Source organism: Phacochoerus africanus, chromosome 7, assembly GCF_016906955.1.
Source record: "Phacochoerus africanus isolate WHEZ1 chromosome 7, ROS_Pafr_v1, whole genome shotgun sequence".
Classification (NCBI taxonomy): Eukaryota; Metazoa; Chordata; class Mammalia; order Artiodactyla; family Suidae; genus Phacochoerus; species Phacochoerus africanus.
In genome coordinates this window covers 78,616,660-78,642,912 of record NC_062550.1, presented here as the reverse complement: position 1 = coordinate 78,642,912, position 26,253 = coordinate 78,616,660, and the positions used below count along the sequence as shown (strand labels likewise).

The window sequence follows — 26,253 nt, the reverse complement described above, 5'->3', positions numbered from 1 at the left end:
CACTGTGCATTATTTTCTAAAAGTCAAATCCAGACAAAGAAATCAAAATAAAAAGAAAAGCCTGCCAGATAAAAATGACATTAGTACAAGGCAAAAGATTACATGACCTTAATCACTATCTTCATCAAATTTACCCCTAAATAGCCAGTAGAATAAAATATGTGACATAATCTGAAACACAGTATTCCTTTTCCCAGGATAGTAGTAGAAACTTTGTGACAAGATTTTCTTCTTTGTTCGCTGCTAAGGCTAAGATCTCTGATAACATAGCCTAACACACAGATAAAACTTGCTTCAATTTAGGTTTTTTTTTTTTTCCTTAAATTACAGTATATTCTAATCATTTTTGAGATACTATACTGCTATCCATTTTTCTTTTTTTCTTTTTGGTTTTGAGTTTTGCTAAATTTTCTTAGCCAAGGGAATCTATCACAATACATAGTTTTAATGTTTCCTTAACATTTCTCACTACCTGATGTTATTTTATTTATTTGCATATTATCGTCTCCATCTGAATGGAGACAGAGAACAAGGATTTCCTGAGAAGGAGGATTTTGAATATGTACACTGCTTCTGTAAGTGCCTTGGCCACAGAAAACAATCAATAAATATTTGTTGAATTAATTTACTGATTCTTGTTTTAGGTGAGAGTGTTTCATGAGATGAATTTTCTTAATTTCATCAGTGGAACGAAATCTTAGCAATAATTTTGGAGTCTTACTGCCATTGCCTTCTTAACGACTATTTTTGAGACTACAACTTGAATGATTAACAAGCCAGTCCTATCTAGGTCCATCCTTAACGTGGAATAGTATGACCTTTAATGGACTATGAGGAGAGTTTGGTCTCTCTTGGTTATTAGGTCAGGTCCTCCCAGCAGCATCTCCCTACTAATACTCAAAGTCAGCTGATGAGGGACTTTAACTGCGTCTACGAAATGTCTTCTCATGTGGCATACAGCAAAAATCTAACAGTGGCCATGTCGTCATGGGCGTATCATCAGGACATATTTGGTCTGCGGTGAATGATTGCTTAAAACAGCACAGTGTGAACATGACCCTATAAACAAGTGACTGTAATAGGGTTTTATAATCATTTATACACACTTTAAATTTTCTATCATTTTATAAGTTACAAAGTGCTTGTGCATATTCTGCATCACTTGATTTTCATGACTACCTGTTAGAAAGGCACAGCAGATATGATTCCAACATTACAAGTGAAAAAAACCAAGGCTCAAAGCAGCTAAGAGACTTTCCAAAGCTTTAGAGAAAACTAGTAGTAGAGTCAGGCTTCAACCCAGGGACTTTTCATTCTATGGTCCAGTCCTCTTTTCTGCTAATTCTGTAGTTTTCAAACTGTTTGGTGAGGTTCCAAGGAACTGTCTCAGGGAGTGCTGTAAGAGCTTAGGGTGACACTAAGAAAATAGAGGTAAGTGTTGATATAAGAGATATACTTTTGTCTGTTCTCTATGTTGAGGGTTCTACACAAACTTTAATAACCATTGCACTTCACCATACTGCCTTATTAAAGGTAAAGAATGTTTAAACTTTTTTTTTAGTTTAAAAAGTGATGTAGATAGCTGTATATAAAAAGCCAAGAGTCCATTTCAGTAAAGTTTTAAGAAGCTGTCATTTCTTGCAGCAGCTGTTGAACCTTTTATAAAGAAAGAAAAAACAAAAAGAACTGCATTAAAAAATTGGTTTGAAATGTACACTAAGAAAAAAAAATACAAACCCCACTTCCTTCACTTTTTAAATAAGAATAAAAGTTAATACCTTCTTAATGTCTGGTCTCTTATTTTTCTTTTCATGCAGACACTGACTGGCAACAGAGTACATAGTTTCAATGGAAGTGGAATCAGTGTCATTCATCTTCTTATCAATATAATCTTCAATTGTTTTTTCCTCATCTTCAATTTCTTCTTTAATATCTAGCTTTAAAACAAATGTTAAAACTTTAAGAGTTTCAAATAAAAATGAAACTAATCAGATAAAATTTTAAATTTATAAAAAATTCAATTTACATTATAATTAATTTATATTATCAATTATAAATAATATATTTTAATTATTTAATCAACATCACAGTAACATCTTATTTTACCATCTACTTGATAGCCTTATTAAGAATTGTGGACATGTAGGACAAATCCTATTTATTTATTTATGCATACATGCACACATACCTCCTAGAAACTTACACCTTTTGCTTTCTGCTTTTTACATATATGTGACTAAGCTAATTGCTTTCATATACCCATCACAGCAACATTTACTAGGCTGCCCACACAGGGTGGCCTGCCTCTTGCTGTGCCCCTAATAATGCAATTCCAACTTCTGAATGCAGACCCCCTTCTTTGTACAGGCGAACTTCTCTATGGGTACTCACATTATTGAATCTAAGAGAAAGAGGGAGGAGGAAAAGGGGGGCAGGGCCATGATGAAAAAGTAAAGAATAGGGAGAGAGGTGTGGGACTAGGATGGTATACTGGATTAAGTGGTGACCCCCTGCGTTCCCCGCCCCCCCAAATGATATGTTCAAGTCCTAATTCCCAGAACCTGTGAATATAGCTTAATTTGGAGAAAAAAGCCTTTGCAGATGCAATTATGTTAAGCATTTTGAGATAAGATCATCCTGGATTACTCAGGTGGGACTTAAATCCAATGACAAGCATTTGTATAAGAGACAGAAAGAATCACAGACATATACCCAGAGGAGAAGACCATGTGATCACAGAGGCAGAAATGGGAGTGATGTGGCTACAAGTCAGGGAATGTCCGTAGCCCCCAGGTGCTGGAAGAGGCAAAGAAATATTCTCCCCTAGAGTCTCCAGAGGTAGCCCTGACAGAATCTTGATTTCCGGCTTCTAGTTTCCAGAACAATGAAAGAATAAAACTTTCAAGTAAAGCCCCATTTTGTGGTAATTTTTTCCTCCTTTATTTTTATTTTTTAAATTTAAATTTTATTTTTATGGCCACACCTGTTGTATATGGAAGCTCTGGGGCTAGGAGTCGAATCCGAGCTGCTATGCCACAGCCAAAGCAACGTGGGATCTTGAGGTGATGCTGGATCCTTAACCCACTGATCAAACTTGCATCCTCACAGAGACAACATCAATGTTGGGTTCTTAACCCACTGAGCCACAGTGGGAACTGCTTCTCCTCTATTTTTAATCTACACACTTTCTCTGTATAATCCAATCAACACAAAGCTTTATATATGCTGTACACTAATGGCTCAAAAACTGTAACTCTGGCCTAAGCTACTGCCTGACCTCAAAGAACCAGTGGGACAGAGGATTTTATTTCTTTGTGGAAGACAAAATTTCACTAAGTACTACTGTACAATATTATGAAAATATTATTAATATTCAATAAATATTACCTGTAGGAATATTGTAATATACAGACATTGTACTTGTAACTTTTCCTAAAAGTATGGCACCAAGCTCTTGAGCAAATATCCTATACTTTTTGACTTTGTAATTCTTATTCTAGGGAAAGAATCCAATATATACATGTTGTCTGAATTTGTTACACAGGTTTGTCCCATTAGAACACATAAAATAGAACAAAGTCAGTATAGTTATTTAACTAATTCTGAGAAAAAACTTATAAATAGTGGTAGGCATTTTTGTAAGTCTTTTAAAAAATTAAAAAAAATTTTTTTTTGTATTTTTAGGGCTGCACCCATGGCATATGGCGGTTCCCGGGCTAGGGATCGAATTGGAGCTGTAGCTGCTGGCCTACGCCACCACAGCGATGCAGGATCTGAGCCACATCTGTGACCTACACTATAGCTCACGGCAATGCCGGATCCTTAACCGTTGAGCAAGGCCAGGGATCAAACGTATGTTCCCATGGATGCTAGTCAGATTTGCTGAGCCATGACAGGAACTCCTGTAAGTCTTTAATTTTATAAAGAGACCCTTTAAGTTCTTAAAATGTACTACTTATGGAAAAAAAAAAGCATGACATAATTTTCCCATAGTTTTAGCATTCAGTTAGTCTATTTATGTAATTGTCAACAATGCCTAACATAACACACAAGTAAAGTTTTCTATATAACTTCATAAAAAATTCTCCATAATTGAAATGGATAGAGAATTTTATTCGGAATTCTATTCTGATACAAATTTCAAAGGAAGCCATGCTGCTTTTCCTCTCTGAGCTGAAAATGCTGTTAGTAATCACCCTGAAGGTAACAAAATAAAAACATACTACAGAGACCTCAGAAATCATAAAGCTCTCTTCTGATTTTACCCACAAGGAAACTAGAACAGAGAAAATATGTGTCTTTTTCAAGCTTCAAAAATACTTCATGGCAGAGCAGAGATTAGAAATATTTGATGCTTTTGCCATATGCCACCATGTAATTGCCAAAGGAAAGATTGCCAATAGAAAATGACATTTCTAGGTGCAAAATTTACCCATATAAATGTAGATTATAAATGCAAAGAGAAAAGAACTGGAGAAGATGAATCTTTCAGTTACCAATAACTGAGGTTCACGGTGTTCATCCACAGCTGGAAGTCCAGTTATTATTTCTAATAGAACCTATGAAAAAAACACATTAATATATGACTCAAGGCAATATATAGAAACTAGAAGGAACTTAGCCCTTGATTATGAAATCTGTTTAACCATTTGCACACACTGCACTCTGTCTTTTAGACATGAAAGCAGAATATGAGCTGGGGTCATTTTTCACTGCTCTTTTTTTCCCAGATACCTAGGATCCCACCTATCTCCACAAGCATTCTTTTCCACTGGCAACTTATTAAACAACCAGCCCCTCTCAACGCATGTTCTGGACACTTCTTTTCCTGTCTTGCAGAGGACTTTTCACAAGAATAACTTTCTCTGGCTTGAAGAAAAATATTATTTTCTAAACTGCAGGCATATCCTAGAACCCCGAGCCTTAACTTCACAGAACTATGAAGGTAAATATCCATAAATGAAACACAGGAATAAGAAAGATAAAGTAGCACCCAATTTCTCTAACCACTCCCACCTGCTCCTCACACCATCATAAGTTATTAGCAATAGATCAGAAAATGCCAAAGCATACTTTTAAAATTTGCTCATTTTTAAAACATGACCCTAAAGTTCGTTTTTAAAATATGACCCTAAAGTCATAAACTATGACCCTAAAGTATGGTATGGTTTGTTGTATGAACTGATTTAAGTTACATGCTAATTTATGAGGATAGTGTGGCAAAAATCAATTTAACAGTTTTTATAACTTTCTCATTTAACTAGAGGTTAAATTGAATAATTTACACCTTTATATAAAAGAGCTAAACAAGACAAGTGTATTCAAAATATTCTATTTTAATTTCACAATTATAGCCAGAATGATTATTGTTATTAATTATATGTATAATATATACATATATTATATAACATATATGATTATACATTAATAACATTAATATATTTTAATAATATATTCTAAATATATTGTTATAAGTATATATTAATGCTATACTCCATCATTATATACATAATACAAGAAAATAATGTATAATATATATGTGGAACTTACCACACCAAAGCTGTAGATGTCAGATTTGGGTGTTATTTCTCCTCGCAAAGCTTCAGGTGCCATATAAGCTGTTGTTCCCACAATTCTGCTAGTCATGACTGTCTGGGCAAACTTCTCAGAAGCCCGTGCAAGCCCAAAGTCAGATATCTTGGCTGTAAAGTCTTCATCTAATAAGATATTTGCACTGAAAAAAAGTTTTTTTCTTTTCAAGCAAATCAAACATTTCCTTAGATAGGTGTATGAATGTATTATTTACAGAGTATCCCATTTCATAATATACAGCATAAAAGTGTGAAATTTATGTAAAGAAACTGGGATTTCAGATTAAAGCTAAAGAGATGTAACTGTCTTCTTTTCTACTTTGTTTCTTGAGGAAAAACTTTAGGAGAATAAAAGTGAAATAAAACTGTCCATGTTAGTGATAGATATTCTTATTATTTCACAAATAATTTATTACAAGGTAACCTCCCTCAAAGAGTCCTAATGGGCCATTCTTAAGAGCTTTCCTAAAATTGTTTTTTTTTTTTTCTTTTTAGGGCTACACCTATAACACGTGAAAGTTCCCAGGCTAGGAGTTGAATTAGAACTATAGCTGCCAGCCTATATCACAGCCATAGCAATGCTGGATCCAAGCCATGTCTGCAACCTACACCACAGCTCATGCAACGCTGGATCCTTAACCCACTGAGTGAGGCCAGGGATTGAACTTGCATCCTCATGCATCCTAGTCAGGTTCGTTACCAGTGAGCCACAACAGGAACTTCCTAAAATTTCTTAATTCATTTAAAAACAAATTTCCAAAGTATCTCAAATATTTACTTATTTCATTTGATGGGGGGGATACTATCTGAAATCTTTTGATGAGGAAAGAAATATGGCTAAAAGGTCTTAATTCATTTTATGCATTCAACCCATACACTCCTTCTTTCACTTAACAAAACTTTATTGAGGATTCCCAATGTATTATAACCTTTAAGCTTTGTGCTGGGCATGGGGGGAATCTTCAGATCTGGTCTGTGACAAAGGTATATGAATAATTTGTAAAAATCCAGTAAGTATTCCATAACTGTGATATCAGGCTCAAAGTGCTGGGAGTACAACCATGTGCCTAGAAAAACTGCAGAAAATTCCAAAGAGAAGGTGAAAAGTATGCGTAGTCTTGAAGGATTATTAGAATCTTGATGTTAAATGAGGGAAAGAAAGGCACTGCCGGCAAAGGGAGCAACATGAACAGTGTGATGAAAACATTAACACATAAGATCAATTTGAAGAAACTAGTGTCTATGGAACAGAGAATTGAAACTTTATCCTGTGAGCAACTGGATCCCAGCTCAAGGTTTCATAGTAGAGAATGATGTTCCCAGACTTGATTTTTAAGAGTCATAACCTGGCAGCATAGTCGTGAATGGATGAAAACTGGCACAGACTGGTTAAAGGATAATCAGGAGAGTTTGTAATAAAGCAGGCAAGAGATAATGAGGGTCTAAATAAAGACTGGTGGTGGGGAGAAGGTGCTAATTTTAAGGCATACTCAATAGAACTTTGTAATTTGTATGATATGAGGAATAAGAGTCTTTAGCTTGGGAGATAGGCTGTATCTTGACTTCATGAAATTTAGGAAAGAAATACAAGAGGAAAAGTTTGGGTTGGAAAAGAAGAGTTTGATTTCTAACATGTTGACTTAGAGGCTGCTGTGGTGCATCTCAGGGGGGTCACTTGGTCTGAAGATACTGAAACTATAGGATTGGAGGCTGATGATACAGACTTGACAGTTAGCCACATATAGATAGCAGCTTAAGTCGATATATCACTCAGCAAGAATGTGTAGAATATGCGTTCCTGTAGTGGCTCAGCAGTCATGAACCCAACTAGGATGCATGAGGATGTGGGCTCAATCCCTGGTCTTGCTCAGTGGGTTAAGGATCCGGGGTTGCCACAAGCTGCAGCATGGGTCTCAGACAGGGCTCAGATCCAGTGTTGCCATGGCTGTGGCATAGGTCTCAGATGCTGCTCTGATTCAACCCCTAGCCTGGGAGCTTCCATATGCCACAGGTGCAGCCATCAAAAGAAAAAAAAATAAAAAGCAACTGATATTTTTGACTCATCCCTTCTTGGAAAACTCTCTTTCCTTGTTCTCAGGGATACCACATTCTCTTGGCTCTCAGCTTATGTGCATACTTTTTAGGTTCCTTTTTGGACTCGTTCTCTTCTACTTGGCCATTAAGTCTCAAAGTTCTTCAGGACTAATTCTTGGGAATCTTTCCTAATCTATATCTCTCCTAAAGTGAAGACAATCATATAACAGGTCTTCAGATCTATGCAAGTCATACACATACAGACATCTTCAGCTCAGACTTCATTCAGCTCCAAACATGTATAGCGCACTGTTATACATCTCCACTTCTACATCTTAAAAGAACCTCTAAGACAAGCTGCAAGAGAACTCACATTTTCCATCCCAACCTGGTCCTCTTTCAGTGCTTTCTACGTAGGTGAATCATGCCACAATCATTTCAGAATGCAGTTCTGGAAGCCATAAATGCCAGTGTCACTTCTGACATGTTCCTCTCCTTGATCCCTCTGCAGCCAAGAATTGGCAAGCCCTGCCATCTTAATTTCTCAGATCTGTTCATGTCTCTTCACATGAGCTGTCACGACCAAGCCTTCTATGATAGGCTGCAAACTACCCTGTCTTATAAACTGTTCTCTACACTCAAGTCAAGGTGATCTTCTCAAAAGTTAAATATGATGCCATATTCTTATTGACTTTCAATGGCATCTGATTACACCTATGATAAAATTAAAGTCCTTATCTTGATCTTTTAGGTCCTACAGGGCTTAGCTCCCCACCTGCTGCTCTAATTGTATCTTATATCATTCACCCCTTCAATTTCTGCACTTCAACAATTTACTTCACTTCCTGTAATTTTCCATGGTCCTATGTTTCCTCTGAACACTGGTCTTACAAATGTCGTTCCTTCTTCCTAGAATTCTCTTTCCCCACACTCTATAGCTGCCCTCAAATTGTGCCTGTTTATTTCTTGTTCACACTTTGAATCTCTCTTAAATGTCATTTTCTCAGGGAATTCTTCTTTATACTAAGACTACAGACTATACTCTAAAGTTCTATTATTTTGTTATTATTTGACTGCTGTCAGATGCTACAAATGCTACTTTTGCTAACTATACCACCTATAGTACCTATCATATAGTAGGTGCTCAATTAATATTTGTTAATAAATACATAACAAGGAAGATAACTGAATGCACGCATGGAGGATGAAAGTGATTCAGAAAAGAGAGATGATCCAGAAAATAAGATGGACAATAATTTTGACAAGGACAATAATTTTGACAAGGCAAAGTGGTCAAGGAGAACAGAATAACACTATTTAAAAAAAATCCAATTAGGATGAATACTAGAAATAGGTCACTGGGTTAGAAATAAGGTAAGTTACAGACATTCTTAGCGAGAAGCGCGTTCATGGAGTGCTCTGGGTTAAGACGTGCATGTGAATAGTGAATAGATAGAGGAACAGAAAATTCTTCTTTGGTTTCCCAAAAGCTTTATAACAGTAGCATTTACCTTTTAATATCTCTATGAATATGATGGTTTTCATGTAAAAAACTGAGGCCATTAGCTGCACCCTGGGCAATCTTGCATCTCATGTACCAAGAGAGTGGTGGAGTACCATCCTTATGAATTAAGAAACAAACCAATTTTTTAAAAAGAGAGGATTAAAAACATCTATAGAAAATATACAACAGAACATGTTTTCCTAAGCACTACAGAAGATGATATTCTATTGCTAAGAATTTAGGGTTATCTTTTTTTTAAGTTGTTAAACAACAATCTCTAAATAAGATCAAATAAGGGTTAGCATTTCTTATTTAACAATAAAAATATAGGCATTCCCATTGTAGCACAGCAGAGGCAAATCTGACTAGTAACCATGAGGTTGTGGGTTTGATCCCTGGCCTTGCTCAGTGTGTTAAAGATCCAGCGTTGCTGTGAGCTGTGCTGTAGGCTGCAGACATGGCTCGGATTCTGCGTGGCTGTGGCTGTGGCATAGGCTGGCAGCTGTAGCTCCAATTAGACCCCTAGCCTGGGAACCTCCATATGGCACAGGTGCGGCCCTAAAAGGCAAACAACAACAACAATAAAAATATATAAAAGCATCTTTAAAGTCTAGCTTTGAGTGATAATTTTACATTTTAGATTATCACCTGATAGAGTGGCAATTCCAACTGCTTACAGGTCAACTGTATACTTTTCACAGACCATGAAAAATATTAAGATTAATACAGTTTAAATGATCCTGTCACAAAGTAAACAGCAGTATTCCAACCCAGGAACAGAAAGCCAAACAATCTTATGAACAAACATCTTACCAAGCAAGACAGTCGGTCTAGCAGTGAACCATTGGGCATGTAAACATATACTAAGCAGAGGTCATCTCCATCACTTGAGAAACCAAGTAGTTCTACTAAGTTTTCATGCTGACACCTGTGACAAACAATTTTCCACTAAAGTTATTATGATACATACAAATATTTAGCTGTAGGTTGGAAGTTATTCATTTAGAGCTTCACCAGGAAAAAAAGAGCAATAAATAATTATATGCTATATATCATTATAATATGATACATATGTTTATATTTATATGCTTCCTATAACTGCTTATACTTTTTGGCAAACAGTTTTACTTTCAATCAACATTGATCAACATTAGAAGCAAAACCTCTCTTGATTTTATAGTCAAAGCTCAATAATTCATATCATTGGTACTTGCAATAGTTTGGTTAAGAACTAGGCTAATGTTTAACCTTTGTTTCACGTAATTTTCAGTGCTAGCACAAACAAGATTTCAAGAAGTTTGTTGAAACCCCCTTTTTTTTTTATATATATGTTGAAACCCTTTTAAGACTTCTCCAACACATCCAAAGCACTGACTTAACAGATATTTGATTTTTAATCACATCAAATTTACACATTTCTAATCGTTAATCATATCTGGTTATTGATAACCTAGTTTGAGTTTCTTTATATACTTGAAAGTAAGAAAACTAAAGAGAGCTGAAGTATACCAGAACCGCAGGCATCTGTGGTACAGTAGAAAGAAAATTGGGCTTAAAGTCCAGCTCTGCCGTCTTCTGGAAGTGTAACTTTTCACAAGGCCTTACCGAGCCTCGGTAATTTTATCTGGTAAATGTGGAAAATAATACCTATTATGTAACATGGATGCTGTGAGAATTTAATAAGAAAATACATATGAGAGCCTAGAACTATTTCATGAAATGTAAATTAAGAGTAAGTGCCCCATTTTCCACCAAACTGGCAAATTTGAAAAATGAATGGATAACATTTATTTGCTGAGTTTACACCATTATACAAGACAGTGCAGAGTGACTGACCTGCTTGGTTTTATTTAATCCTTACCACAACATAATGAAGTAAGTACTTCATTATTAAAATCATTATCCCGTTTTATAGACGAAAAAACTAATGACTAGACAATTAAGAAACTTGACCAAGGTCATTCTGCTAATAGGTTCTGAGATTGGTACTTATTAAAAAGTAGTAATACTACTTAATGGTGTTAAGGTAGCAGTGAAGTTTGAAATTGTAATACTTTGCTGGAAGAAGGATAAATTATCATAACTTATCTACAAAGCCATTTAGACAAATACTTAGAAAGAATATAAAAAGTTCATGCATTCAGAACCAGTAATTCTTCTCCTAGGACTGTATTCTGATTAAATAAACAGATTTGCATTTAAGGATTTATATACAAAGAGATTTCCGGATGCTTTAATTTGTAATACTGAAAATTAAAAACAAACCTAGAAGGGTAATGATTAAATAAAATATAATCCTCACATACACTAGAATGTTGTACAATAAATTTAAGTGTCTTAAAAATTTATTTTTAATGACATGGTAAAATGCTACACACTCATGAAGCAATTATATCAAAATATCAGCAGTTGTTATCTCTGAGTGATATATTTAAGAAATGATTTTTACTATTTAAAAAATATTTTCCTGTATGTCCCAGATTATCTATTTTGAAGTAGTTACTTTTAGGATTGGAAGGTGGGGCAGGGGTGAGGAGAATAAATCCTAAACAGAAGAGTTTCTTTTTTTTTCAGAAAGAGTTATTTTTACTGTGAATGAGTAACTTTCAGTCTATTCTTCCTTGAGGTTAAGCAACTACAACTGGTGATTTACAGCAATTGGTCGAATGAATATAAAATGGTAACTACCATTAAGGATTTAGATCAAAAGTTCAAATTCTGGAGTCAGACAGATCTGGATTTGGAACCTGCATATTTATTGTTTATATGGCCTTGGGCAAGTTATTTAACATTTCTAAACCTCAATGGGAAGAAAAATTGTGTGTGTGTGTGTTTATAGTGATTGTTATGAGGATTTAATGAGACAATGCACATAAAATACATTGCATAGTTTCTGGTCTATTGCACATCTTCAACTATTAATCACTAATTATTAGAATACATTTCCTAATTTTTTTCTCTTTCGCCTCCTGACGATGTCCAACAATTTTCAAACATACCGAGTCAATGCCTTCTAAACATTCTTGCATAGAGCACTTCTCTGGTGTGTGGTGTTAACTTATATCTAAGGAATATTTGGTATGTTCTCTATATCTATATATCTATTGTACCTACAATTTATCCTTTGTGAATTTGGGGAGCGGAAGGCATGATGATGGAAGACAGCTGAAATTCCATGTAACTTTGCCATGATTTAGAATAATGAGTGCCTGTTTAATGTATACACATATGGCTATATGTAGTCATAGAACTGTAGAGTCAAAGTTCTTTCAGGTCCTCTAATGTAAACCCTTTATTTTGATTTACATATTTGAAACCATCACTAGCTCATGGCACACTCTGGGCAAGAAACAGGCCCCTTACCCCTTGTCCTGCTCTTTTCCACTGTAGCACACTGCCATATGAACTTACTTTGCCAGTACTTTTATTTCTTGATCAAACTGTTGTTTCAGTTCTTCAGTACTAATGTCAACCACCTGAAAAGATAACATACAATATAATACCTACAGTAACCTCAAGGCTCGTAAAGCTAGAAGGGTGCAAGAGATCCTCTGGCTAGTCCTGCCTTCTTTAAAACAGGAAGGAATCATCCTTTCTATTTTATAGAACTGAGAACTAGAAATAATAGTGAGCTGCTTAAATATTAGTGATGGCTGGTTAGTGGAAGGAAGAAAACCTTATAAACCATGTAACTACATAAACAGCATGGAGTCATTGTGAGAACAAAATGAAATAATAGAGACTTCACTGCATAAACTTCTAAAACAATTCAGTGTAATAGAAAGCAGAATCAAATTTGAAGGCAAAAAGGATGACTCCCTTTGTTGTACAGCAGAAATTATCACAACCTTGTAAATCAACTATACGTTAACAAAACTTAAAAAAAAAGAAAAACAAGACCTGCAAAAGTATTTGCAATATGCATGACAAAGGGTAACTATCTTCATCATATAAATGTGTACTGTGTTGACATTTTTAGAATACAATAATAGATTTAAATATAACAAATAAATAAGTAAATAGTAAACCCTCTAAAAGAGATGGGAACAAAGTACATAGACAAGAATTTTTTTTGATGTTTTTATTGCATATTTTCTATTTTTTTTAAAAATTTATTGAAGTATAGTTGATTTATACTATTGTGTTAATTTCTGCTGTACAGCAAAGTGATTGTCATACATATGTATTTTCTTTTTCATATTCTTTTCCATGTGGCTTATCTCGGGATATTGAATATAGTTCCCTGTGCTATACAGTAGGACCTTGTTGTTTACCCATCCTATATAGAGTAGTTTGCATCTGCTAATATCAAACTCTCAATCCTTCCCTACCTCTTCACACCGCCCCCACACCTTGGTATAACTGCAAGTCTGTTCTCTATGTCTTGAGTCTGTTTCTGTTTTATAGATAAATTCAATTGCGTCATCTTTTAGATTCCATGTATAGGTAATACCATATGGAATCTGTCTTTTTCTGACCTAATTCACTTAGTATGATAATCTCTAGGTCTATCCATGTTGCTGCAAATAAACTTTATTTTTAAATGAGAAAAGTAATACAAGAAAGTTATTTTTATAAAATTCTCTTAGAATTTTACCATTTTTACCTCGATTCTCAACTTTGTTTTGTGAATCGTATGTATAATTGGAGATTATACATAAGATCACGTTTATGTATAAGTACATTTTTGCAGGGATGGAGTCCATAACTTTCAACAAAATTTTAAATGTGAAAAACCACCAGCTTAGGAGTTCCCATTGTGGCCTAGTGAATTATGAACTAGACAAAGTGTTCATGAGGATGAGGGTTCTATCCCTGGCCTCACTCAGGGGGTTAAGGATCCAGCATTGCAGCAAGCTACAGCCTAGGTTGCAGATGCAGCTTGGACCTGATGGCTTTTGTTGTGGCGTAGGCCTACAGTTGCAGCCCTGATTTGACTCCTAGCCCGGGAACTTCCATATGCCACAGACATGGGCCTAAAAAAGAAAAGAAAAAAAAAAGAAATACTAGAATGATGTTTATTTAAAGAGAATATACCCAGAAACAATACATCTCCTAAAGATTAATTTAAAATTTATTATACAGCACACCAGGAAGCAACTCTTCCTTTAATTCTTTCTCTTCCTGAAAATATAACTTACTGCTGCAAGCTTCTTCACTGCAACAGCCCTGTTGTTCACGTAGCCTTTATACACAACTCCAAATCCTCCCTCTCCCATCTTGTTACCACCAATAGAAACGGGCCGCTCATCAAAGTTATTTGTAACATCCTTCAATTCACAGAACGCAAAACTGTGAAAACCTGTAATGTCAATAGAATAAGGAAAAAAGGACTTTAATAAAAAAGAAACTGGTTTTAGTAACTTCAGTAGTTCCTCAATTTGGGTATTTCATACATATGCAAATATTTACAACTTTGGATTAGGTTTTTACCCTCTGGAGTACAAATACAAAGTTTAAGCTTTGAGAATTCTGTTTGGCGGTCCTCCAGTTCATTCTTTCCTTTATAAAACAATCTTTTAAGTTAGGTAAGCATTACTCATGGTTTCACAGCTTCTGTGGTTGTCTGTACATACTACTGCCTCTCCTCACTGACAACACTAATACAATGAAATGGTGCTTAATAAATCAGAAGGAAAAAGACCACAAAAGAGCTATTGCCAGAGTGTACAAATAAAAGGAAGGATTTATTTTAAAGCAGTGATGGTCTTAAAGACAAACCCACCAGTGGAAAGCACTGCAAATGTTACTTACGTGTATCACTAACTTCTAAACTTTTACTTTCTGGACTTGAAGAGTCTGGTGGCATAGAGTTGTGTTCAGGATTCTGACAGGGCATCACAGATGTCCTGTTTGAACCGTAGAGAGGCATCTGTTTCTGCTCAACTGTTACAGTGACTTTAGAAGGCAGTGTGTTAATGGGTTTGGGAACAGCATCTGACAAATGAAATAAGATACAAGTTGTCTTTTCATAAGATAAAATGTTTGTGAATAAGTTAAACTAGGAACTGAGTTCAAGTAATATCACTCCAGTTTCTACATACTAGCCTCATATTTTCAGAGCATGACCCAAGAAGCTATCTAGTAAGAATTTATAAATTTTGATAAGGATGAGTAAGACAGTGTTTCCAAAAAGTGGTCCATGAGCCACTTACATCAGAAGCACTGATGTACTTGTTAAAAACATAAACCTTGAGCCTAATTTAAGAATTCTAAAAACGAGGTCTGAAGGAGAGCCTAGGAGGCTACATGTTGATCAAGAATTTCAGGTGATTCTTACGTCTTTGGAAGGATAAGAACCACTGGTGTAAATGGTATCAAAGGGAAAAAAGTAGCTTATGAGGAAGGCAATGCAAGGAATTCATGATCACAGAGTTCTATCAAGGTGGAAGTTAAAGATGAAAAATAAAAAGAACTTTTTTTTTTTGGTCCTTGTAAACTTCCTATTGGCACAAGACTATCTGACTTAAATGGTGAGATCAGACTCAATTCTGGAGCCTCCATTTCTCAGCAGCAAGTCTGCAGTACTCCACATCTGGGTTACTTGTTAAAAAGGTGGGAAGAATTGAAAGAGTGCAAAGGAGTCTTAAACGTAAAGTTAGTTTACTATGAGAAAAAGTAAGAGTTAGAAGAAATGTTCCTATTTTTGCCACTTATCTTTCCACTCTAATGATTGATCCCCTAGATACACTCAGTTTACCTGGAAGCAAAAGACTTGCAGGGGCAAAAAACTCATTTTGGACCAAGAGATCCACAAGATCACCAACTGTGCAATTTGTGGTGCCCCAGTCAAACAGTAATTCACAAGTGGGACTTTTTCCAGTTTGAAGTAATGCTTCGAATCTCCTTAAGGCAAGTAACAAAGAAACAAGGTTAGTATTTAAAAAGAGTTAACTTTTTTTTTTTTGTCTTTTTAAGGCTGCACCCGTGGCATATGGAGGTTCCCAGGCTAGGGGTCTAATCGGAGCTGTAGCGGCCGGCCTACACCAGAGCCACAGCAATGCCAGATATGAACCTCGTCTGCGGCCTACACCACAGCTCAAGGCAACGCTGGATCCTTAACCCGCTGAGTAAGGCCAGGGATTGAACTTGCAACCTCATGGTTCCTAGTCAGATTCGTTAACCACTGAGCCATGACAGAAACTCAAAAAAGAGTTAACATTTAAACAGGAATCATTCCCCCTGCCCCTGTCTGGCCCAAAGTACTTTCAACATATAAATCAAAGGGAATGCAAGAGAATTGGGAAAAATTGTATAGAACAGGAAAAGAGAGGCAGAAGGAGAAAAGATGCTGAAGATGATGATAATATAAGTTGACACACACTGAGTACTTACAGTGGGCTACGGGATGCACACATGAACCATTTAATTTTCAAAGATGCTAAGAAAATCATACTATTTACCAAGGAAAAAGTGTGAGAGGTACAGTAAGCAGCCCACAGCCACAGAGCCAATAAACCATATACAAACTGAGATTCAAATTCAGCTCTCACTTGACATAAAGGTGTTCTGTCAACTTGCTTAGCTATATTACTTCCCTAGAATGACTTATTAATTCTGTTAGCCATATTATTTTTTAATAAGTCCTCCTGCTTAAAGAAACAGAATAGATATAAACTTGAAGAATTATTCCATTGATCTTCATTCTATTTCAGTTCCACTGAAGGAAAAATACAGATCAGTTTTTCATTCAAAATTTCTTTAAAAAAAATTAGTTTGGAAAGTAATACTTAAACACTTAACTGTTTCACCCACAAAGTTTTTATTCAAAAAAAGTTCAAACCAGCTATAATGGAAAAAAATAAAAATTATTATATTAAAAAAAAAAAAGTTCAAACCTACAGAAAAGTTGAAAGACTAATACCATGAACAACCATCTATGCTTCACCTGGCTTCACCAAATGACCAGTTGACAAGGTTTTGCCGTGTTTGTGCTCTGGCCCTCTCCCCACTCCATCTCCATCTCTGTGTCTGTGCAGCTGCTTTTGCGTGTAGGCCAGATGCCTTGTCCAACACCTCCCAGTGTAGAGTTGTCTAACTACTTTCTCGTGATGAAATTTAGGTTAAAAATTTTTGGTAAGAACCCTACATAGAGGACAATGTATCCTTGGCACTGCCTCACATCCAGAGGCACACAAAGGCAGTGGGTACTATTACTGACATCCCACGTACTTGGTCACAGAGGGGTACTTCAGCTTTTTCTCTCTACAAAAGTACCTTTTCCCTTTGCGATTCATAAACAACCTGTGGATAGTACTTTGAAATATTTGTATATCTTGTTCATGAACACCCTTTTACCTATGGTTTTAGCATTCATTGGTGAGCCCTTGTGAATCAGTTACTCACTGATAGTTGTAAATTGGTAACTTTTTAGTTTTATCATTCTCTTAATAGTTATTCACTGCCATTATTCCATAAAGAAGAGTCTTGTCTCCTTGCTACCACTCCCTCACCTACGCTCTAAAAGTTTTTAACAGTTAATATCAACAAGTTGTCTAGAAAAATAGTTTTCAAGGTTTAAACTTAAGCTAAGAAAGGTTTTTTCAGTACTATGTTCGATCATGTCCTGCCTAAGACTCAAGAAGTCTACTCACAGATGTGTATATGTATAAGCAACTTTAAAATGTTAATTTGAAGAATTCCCAAAATATACGGTTAAAGTACATTAGAGACTCACAGACGTTACTAGAGATTCCTATAATATTCTTATGTTATTTCAATGTGGAAATGACAGGTGTGAGGCAGAGTGAACTGTCTGCTTGCCAGACAGAGAACTAGTATAAAAGTTAGAATCTTGATTCTCATCCCCAAAACTTATTTGCAAGATCACAATATTGGTCTAGCTAATATACTGAAGAATGAAGTAAAAATTGCAAAAAAAAATTTTTTTTAATTAAAAAGGGGAGATATATTTATTACCATTATGTCCCCTGGAGAGAGGTTTATTTTCTGAACTGCAACATTAGACAGAATTTGTACCCATTAATCATTCTAGATTGTGATGTAAGAATTTAAAGAGAAAAAGAATTTTATAGGTTACCTTATGTGAAACTGGTTGTATCTGTCATCACCAGATGGTTTTTTAATAGCTACTGCTAACTTCTTCCATCCTTCTTGAGGATCAATAAAATCTGACAACTTCCTAATTAGTCCAACATTGAGGCAGCGCACATATGTTGAAGCTGTTATGGGTTTGTTCATCTTTTGTTCCTAAAATATGGAAAATTCTTATTAAAATTTTGTAGTAGCTTTAGCGATGACATCTGTAGGCTTATATACGTCACACTTTGCTCTAGTATATGAAATGTTGGCAACTGGTCACACCATAATAAAGGAATACTCAGAAACCAATCACTTGATATTTTAGCCTTTTTTCACCTGTAAATACCAATATAAAAAACTGATTTTTTCTTTGACATTTTCCAAGTAAAACTTACATTAAGTTGCAAGTTTACTTTTTTTTCCAGAAAAATTCCTGTAAATATATTCAGGAATCAAACTATTATATGTAGAATGGATAAGCAACAAAATCCTACTGTACGTATAGTACACAAACTATTCAATATCCTGTAATAAACTATCATGGAAAAGCACATGAAAAAGAGTGCATAAATATGAATAACTGAATCACAGTGCCATACAGCAGAAATTGACACAACATTGTAAATCAACTGTATAACTAAAATAAATTTTAAAAATTTATTTTTCAATTTAAAATATTTTTCTCAACCAGTATTTATTTACTACTAAACATTCATGCAACATTCAGTGATAGATGTAAAAAAAAAGTGCTGACATAATTTGAATGGCAGTAAAAAAATATGGTCTATCCACCAGCGTTTCACATAACACGTTCTTCCTTGACTTTGCCACAATTTTTGAGCCCATCAGACCTGCCTGATCATTCACTCCCTACTGAGGTGAATCCTGTGGTTCAGGGCTTTACTACTCTCTGGACAGAAACTCTATTTCTTCAGACCCCCTTTTTTTTTTTCTGCTCCTCCACCCTGGAGAGCTGTAGTCAGGGATAAATCACACAATTTTACTTGTATACCAGAGCTGCTGAACACAGCTTTGGAGAACTAAGCAACCCAGCAGACTGGTGTGAATACAAATTTAGGGGACCCCTTTCAATTGTGCCTTCAAAACTGCCATTAAGCTTCCTACCTGTCTTTGCTCATGGTCTTTAGTGATTATTATTTCACACCCACATTTAGCTCTCCCCACGTGGCTTTATTTGATCTCCCATGCTAAGCAGGTGATGATTTTTCCTTCTAATTAATCAAAACAAATAAATTTAGATATTCTTGTCATTGACTCTCCTGCTCCCCTACTGATTTTTATTTTTAAAATGCAATCTAATTAATTTGAAAAGTAAAGCACAGATTCATAGGGTACAAAATTCAGAAGCTATAAAAGAGTAAGAAGCAGTTTCCCTGTGTCTTACACCTCTGTATCAGCATCTCTTCTCGTTTGCCTTCTTTGACCACCATCTCTAGGTAGGTCCATCTACTTTCAACTTACTTATCGTTCTCCACTGCACAATGTATTTGTAATCATATATTTATTTGTTTAATTGTTTACTAATGGTCTCCCCCATTAGACCATAAGCTCTAAGAGTTCAAGGACTATGCTCATTTTATTTACTAATATATAACTAATTACTAGCATATTATAGATACTGGTGTAGTTAGGTGTTAGGAATGAATGAACAAATTTCTTGCCCAGTACCATGCCAGGTGATTTACGTATTTCATTTAATCCTCACAGTGACTAAGGCAGTTTTAGCATCTTTATTTCACAAAGTGAAAGAGCCTTGTCTTGAACCCAGACCTGGCTCCAAAATTCATGCCATATGTCCCCATTTTTCTAACTCAATGCTTTGTTCCTGTCATTCTCGTTTCTAGAAAGACTAATTAATTCCTTTTATTTATCCATGCATTCAATAAACATATATGTCAGGCTTTGCACTCGGTGAGGAGTGCATTACAGAGAAGAGAACCTCTTTGTGTTCTCAGTCTAACAAGGGATACACACAATTGCAATGAGTGTAAATGTTACAAGAAGTGTGAGCAGAGTGTTAATGGGGCGGGGAGATGGGGCATCAACGGAGGCGCTCTGAAGGAGGTATGTCAAGACAGACTTGGGGGGGGGGAGGTGGGAAGATAAGTGAAAAGGAGTGAGAATAACTCCGAAAGGAAATTGCAGGCAGCAGGAATAGCAAGGGAAAGCATTGGTTAGGCTAAAGCAAGGGTTTTTTTTTTGTTTGTTTGTTTTTTTGTCTTTTTGCTATTTCTCTGGGCCGCTTCCGTGGCATATGGAGGTTCCCAGGCTAGGGGTGGAATTGGAGCTGTAGTCCCTGGCCTACGCCAGGGCCACAGCAACGCAGGATCCGAGCCGCGTCTGCAACCTACACCACAGCTCACGGCAACGCCGGATCATTAACCCACTGAGCAAGGGCAGGGACCGAACCCGCAACCTCATGGTTCCTAGTTGGATTTGTTAACCACTGCGCCACGACGGGAACTCCTGTTTGTTTGTTTTTAACGGCTGGGTCATGACACTGGGGAGGTAGGCAAGGGCCAAGTCGTCATGTTCCTCATATGCTATGACAAAGAGTTTCAAGTTGATACCAAAAGCTACAAGGGAGCCACTTCAGGATTTTAAGGACAGGTGTATGTGAACTTACTTTGTTAAATGTATTCCTCTGGATAAGAAAAATTGAAGGATTGTATATTGAGGCAAAGAGATCAGTTGAAAAACTTTACAATAATATAGAAATGAAAGCCTGAAGAAAGTCTACCATCAGGCAATGGAGAAGAAAATGCTTCAAAGATTTAGGAGGCCAGATGAAAATAATTTCAGAATGTTAGAAGCAAAGGAGCCTGAAGAAAACAAAGAAGCTGATTCCTAGCTTTTTCTCCCTTGGGTAATTATGTAGACGAGAGAGGAAAGAATGTGTTCAGTTCTGGTCATGTTAAATGTGAAAAATCTACCTCCGGCACCATCTAAGGGAGTTGGTACTAAGTAGTAGATATTTGGTCTGGAGCTTAGGAGAGATGTTTAGGTAAAGAATCTTCATTAGGTTCATTCTCATATATTCATTTTTGAATAGTTGGTTGGAGCAACAGGTAAATAAGAGTCTACCTATTAGGAATATACAGAACATGTAGCAATGAAAAGAAAAAAAAGAAACTTTTAAAAAAGTACTGACAAATTATGGAGGTTAAGAAGAGAACTAGGACAGCGGCATATCAGAGATTTCTAGAATGGGCAACAGGTTGGTATAAAAGACAAGGAGAGGTCAAATAAATACTGACGAGTGTGTTAAATCTGGAAACCAGAAGGCCATTGGGGAACTTAAGAACAATTTTAGTGGAGCAATGTGTATGGCATAAATGCACTTTCCAAGAGGCCTGACCTAGAAGGGAGGAAGGAAGGAAGGAAGAAGGAAGGTAGCAACTTTCAGACTAGGTCTCAATACTCTTTACACTCTTTAAAAATTACTATGGACTCCAAAGAGCTTTTGTTTATATTGATTGTATTACCAATATTTACCACATTAGAAACTGACACTGAGGAATTTAAAAATTATTTACTAATTTAAAATAATGTACTATATGTTAGCATACATAATATTTAATAAAATAATGGTATTTCCCCCTAAAAAATGAGTGACATTATTTTACAGTTTTGCAAATCTCTTTAATTTCCAACTTAATAGAAGACAGTCTGATTCTAGTATCTGTTTCTGTGTTCAATCTGCTACAGTATATTGCTTTGGATGACATATATGAAGACAATCCAGGTGCACATAGCTATACAGTTGGAAAGCAAGGAGTATATTAAGAGTCATTTTACAAAGTAGGACATATTCTTCTTTGATTCCATACTAAAACTTGATAAGTGATAATTCCCTGAAAGTTCACTGCAATGTGGAATCTGACACTGTATCAATGAACTTTGTCACATTAAAATCCACTGCCCTCAGCATGAATCTTTACCCCTATGTGATTGTGACCTTATGAATCCCTTGAAAGAAACTCAGGGATCCCAACCACCTCCTGAGAACTGCCAGTTTAAGGTTTAAGACTTAAGCTTGGTTGAAGATACAAAAGGGAGAGTGAATAGAGCATCGGTAAAAGGGTCAAACTTGAATAAAAGAAAGTCTCTTCTCAGTGTAGAAAGGGGGAAGCAGAGGTTTGGATATAGACAAATTTGAAGGGAGAGGAATAATTCCCATACCGTGTCATTTTCTCTATGAAGCAGCAGAGGAGGTCATCTAGGACTAGGTTAAAAATTGCCCGAGCACCCCTGGTAAATGACTACTTGCTATTCTTTGAAGTTTAACACAAAAGGCACTACAGCTTTCCCTGATATTCATCTCTTTTGCTCCAAATTGTCCTTCTTCTATTATAACAATTGCATTTTATTATTTAATGTGTCTGCCTTCTCTCCTAGATGACGTGCTCTTCTGGGCAGGGATTCAACCAAATTCAACTTCAGCAGCTACTCAGAATATTTATGTTGAATGGGAGAAAGGATGATTTTATTTTTTTAAATTAAGAATTTATATCTGCCTGGGAGTTCCCCTTGTGGCTTAGTGGTAATGAGCCTGACTAGTATCCATCAGGACATGGGTTTGATCCCTGGCCTCGCTCAGTGGGTTAAGGATCCTGCGTTGCCATGAACTGTGGTCTAGGTTGCAGACACAGCGCGAATCCTGAATTGCTGTGGCTGTGGCACAGGCAGGCAGCTGCAGCTCTGATTTGACTCCTAGCCTGGGAACTTCCATATGCTGCAGGTGCAGACTTAAAAAAAGACAACAAAAAAAGAATTCATATCTGCTTATTATTTTTGCAGTTGTCACATTCATAGTAATTTTTCTTATTTATTCATATTTCTCTCCCCTGTAGGAAGTACAATGTGATTGACAAATTTAGTAAATCTAGAATTGCTTAGTAATCCTAAATGCTTGAGCTAAAATACCCAGAGGATAGTGAGGATAAACTCTGTTTATCTGAAGACTAATGGATAAATTCCATCCAGATTTCTAGCAGAGGTGATGGTATAGGAATGCCAGAAAAGGAAGGTATAAGTCTGGAAGTTGTAAATCTCAGAATGCAAAATGTTACTTTAAACATACATTCATCTATCACCACCAACACACATTTGGAAGAACATACACCAACATACTAACTGTGGTTCTCTCTTGATGGTGATTTATATGGTTGTTTTGTTTTCAATTGCTTTTCTGCATTTTTTATACTGAAAATAAAATATTTGTGCAGAAAAAATTAAGAAGTGCCACCTCTTTCAAAGTGTTCAAGATTTTACTTGAGTGCACTTAGGAGTAATAGAACTGGAGCTGGATATACGACTGACAAATAAATACAAAAATATATCATGACTGTTTTCTCATATCATTCATTAATTCTCATGTTAAAGAAAAACGATTGACATTTTCATAGAAGACAACTCAGCCAAGAATATGATGTAAGGTGATAACTGAGAAATAATACTAAAACCAGTGCCTGCGGGTGGAACTCAATGCCCTCTCACCCATATGTATATTTTCAAACGAAGTACTGGGCTCAAAGTATGAATTTAAAACACTCTTGTCAAACAAGTTAATAAAATTCTAAGACTGTGCTTCATTAGCACTCTGATCAGAAGAAGAGAGTGTAGAAGAGTGGAGAGAAGATGGACTTTGAGGTTGCCTGGGTCAAGGTCCTATTGTGATCTGGGCCAACTGTGACCTGGGTCAATAACTCACTTTCTCTGGACCTTGGTTTCTTCATCTGAAAAACAGAGAGGTCATACCTAAGAGTTACGCTAAGATTTTAAATCAACAAATGCCTAATCCTATTGATAATAAGTCATCAAAGAAAACATATAGTGATGATTATTTTATGGCAGAAGTTATTCTTATAACACATTAAAAAAAAAAAGAAATGTGCAGAGGTGTATTTAAGCCCAGTTTTTACAACAGTGGGGAAGGGCAACTGAAAGAGTGGAACTAAGAGATCTGAGTACATCACTAAGCTTTTCATGGTGAGAGTCTTATGTTATTAAGCACAGTATCTTTAATATGTTTATAACCTTCCTAAAATACATCATTTGCTCCCATGCTTTCTTAAACAAAATATTCTAGATAATCATTTATCTATATTTTTGGACAACACAACATTGTCATTATGAACAAAAGCTGGTGATATTTTCTAGATCTAATAAATTATATAGGCTGCCCTTCTCAAATGGGGATATGTACAGGTATTCCATATATAAAACTTAACATACTATTCTCAAACACTGATTTAACTCAAAGGTTAAATAATTTAAAACATTTTGGATATTTTTTTAAAAACCAAAATATTCATTTACCAAATATGTACTGAATCTACTTTGCATTAGAGATAAAGCGTTAGGAAAATGAGAAAAAAAATTAATGAAATTCAGGGAGCTTATATTCTAATAGAGGAAGACAGGCAATAAGCATTTGTTCTGTAGTACATTAGATGGTGCCAAATGGAATGGAAAAAAAAAAAAAAACTGAGAAGTGGTTTTAATTTTAAATAGAGCAGTCAGAGTCGGCTCCAAGAAGAAGGAGCCCTTTGATGAAAGGTTTGAAGGAATGAGAAAGCTAGCCACTGGTATATCTGTGGGAAAGGTTTCCAGGCAAAAGGAACAGTTAAATGCAAAGGGTCTGGAGTGGAGTTTCCACTAGGAAACAGCAAGGAGACAGACCAGAGAAGAGGGAGCAGAAAAGTAGAACAGATGAGAGAGGTAATGGGGCCAGATCTGCTAGGGCCCTGTAGCCTTTGTATTGACTTTACCTTCTCAGTGAGATGAGAAGACAGTGTAGGTTTTGAGAATAGGAGAAACATGCTCTATACTCATGTCTTAAAAAGACAATAGGGGTTGCTGAAGAGAATAAAGGATATTAAAGGCAGAGAAGCAGGAAGAGACCAAGTAGTAGAATACAGCCAGGTGGGAGATGCTGGCGGCTTGGATCCCAGTGGTAACAAAGATGGTAGAAGTCTTAGAATGCTGGCTATTTCCTAAGGTAGAGCACAAGGAATCCTCAGTCCTGACGTGAAACTTATAAAGAGGCACCAAGGTTTCTGCCCTGAACGAACTTCCTACCTTTTACTGAGCTGGAGAACACTGTGGAAGGGTCAAGCTTAGCCTGGAAGTTCAGGGGCGCTGTTTGGACAGTTAAAAAGCAAACCTCAAATGATTGTTGAGCATGCAAACAAGAAAATACAAGAAATCTGAACTTTCTGACGGATCTCTTCAAGGATTACTCCCAGAAAGGGAAAAGGCAAATTTGAATACTCTCTGCTCTTGGGGCTCCCTGGGCAGATACGCTTTTTAAGCACCAAGAAAACCATTTAGTCCCATTCTAAACGGCTAACATGCTTTCTCGAGGTCTGCTTTCATCCCTTCGTTCCGTCTCTCGTTTCCAGGCTGTCGGTACACTTTTCCCATCTGATAAGGTACTTACAACCTCGCTGCAACTTTCTAATTTCCTGGAAGCCTGAGAAACAAGCTAGTTAGAATCTTGTTGGGGTTCGGACTGCATCTCCGCGGAGCGCTGGTCTTACTTCCTGGTTCTCCGGAAAAGAGTTTTCATTCCGTAAACGGGTTCTCGGAACACATGGCCCGAGAACTGAGAGACTTGAGGTGAGCTCCAAAGGAAGCACCGAGGGTCGCCTCTCCACGCCCCACGCTCCTCCTCAGGTACCGCTAACTTTCTGATCCCCTGGGACCCACCAAGTCTTTATCCCGGAAAAAGTGCTGCGCACGCAAGCTACTTCCTCCTCTAACTTTTCTCACTTGGGCTGAAGATAAGAATGGTGATTTTTTTGGGTCCCTGACAACCTTGGGGCAGAGGAACAGAGGCCAGGGCGCGCACCTTGGACATCCCGCGGAGGAGGTGGCGCGCTCGGCGGGAACGCCTTACCTGCCCAAGCGCGGGGTGCCGGGGGCGGGCGGAGCGCCTCGGGGCTGAGCCAGCGGTCCAGGAACCCCGGCTCTAGGACGGGCCGGGGCGGGCCCAACCCGTCAGGCCCCGCCCAGGACCGCCCCCATTCCGCTCCCTTCCTTCCTTTTTGTGCTTCC

At 36.7% G+C, this 26,253-nt stretch overlaps 2 protein-coding genes across 8 annotated transcripts in view; one reads left to right on the top strand and one right to left on the bottom strand.

The window, feature by feature from the left end:
• Window positions 1-269: 269 nt before the first annotated feature.
• On the bottom strand, window positions 270-26,243 carry IRAK4 (interleukin 1 receptor associated kinase 4). 7 transcript variants are annotated; one of them, XM_047788012.1, is made up of 13 exons: window positions 26,096-26,176; window positions 25,276-25,335; window positions 18,170-18,339; window positions 15,830-15,975; window positions 14,884-15,066; window positions 14,271-14,431; window positions 12,541-12,605; window positions 9,943-10,057; window positions 9,137-9,246; window positions 5,551-5,734; window positions 4,497-4,559; window positions 1,779-1,937; window positions 270-1,656 (listed from the first exon to the last, which is right to left on the bottom strand). In XM_047788012.1, exons 3-13 carry the CDS (start codon window positions 18,328-18,330, stop codon window positions 1,621-1,623), a joined length of 1,383 nt encoding a protein of 460 aa, XP_047643968.1. In that variant the 5' UTR covers window positions 18,331-18,339; window positions 25,276-25,335; window positions 26,096-26,176; the 3' UTR covers window positions 270-1,620. The 7 variants fall into 7 exon arrangements, 6 of the variants coding, with proteins under 6 accessions (XP_047643968.1, XP_047643965.1, XP_047643964.1 ...); XR_007135916.1 differs by lacking the exon at window positions 25,276-25,335 and having other exon boundaries at window positions 1,779-1,933; window positions 26,048-26,111; XM_047788009.1 differs by lacking the exon at window positions 25,276-25,335 and having other exon boundaries at window positions 26,096-26,243.
• The window catches only part of PUS7L (pseudouridine synthase 7 like), a 31,169-nt gene continuing 30,701 nt past the window's right edge, over window positions 25,786-26,253 (top strand). Inside the window, exon 1 of the mRNA XM_047788007.1 lies at window positions 25,786-25,872. The gene's annotated coding sequence lies outside the window, so the exon portion shown is untranslated. The remainder of the gene's footprint in view (window positions 25,873-26,253) is intronic.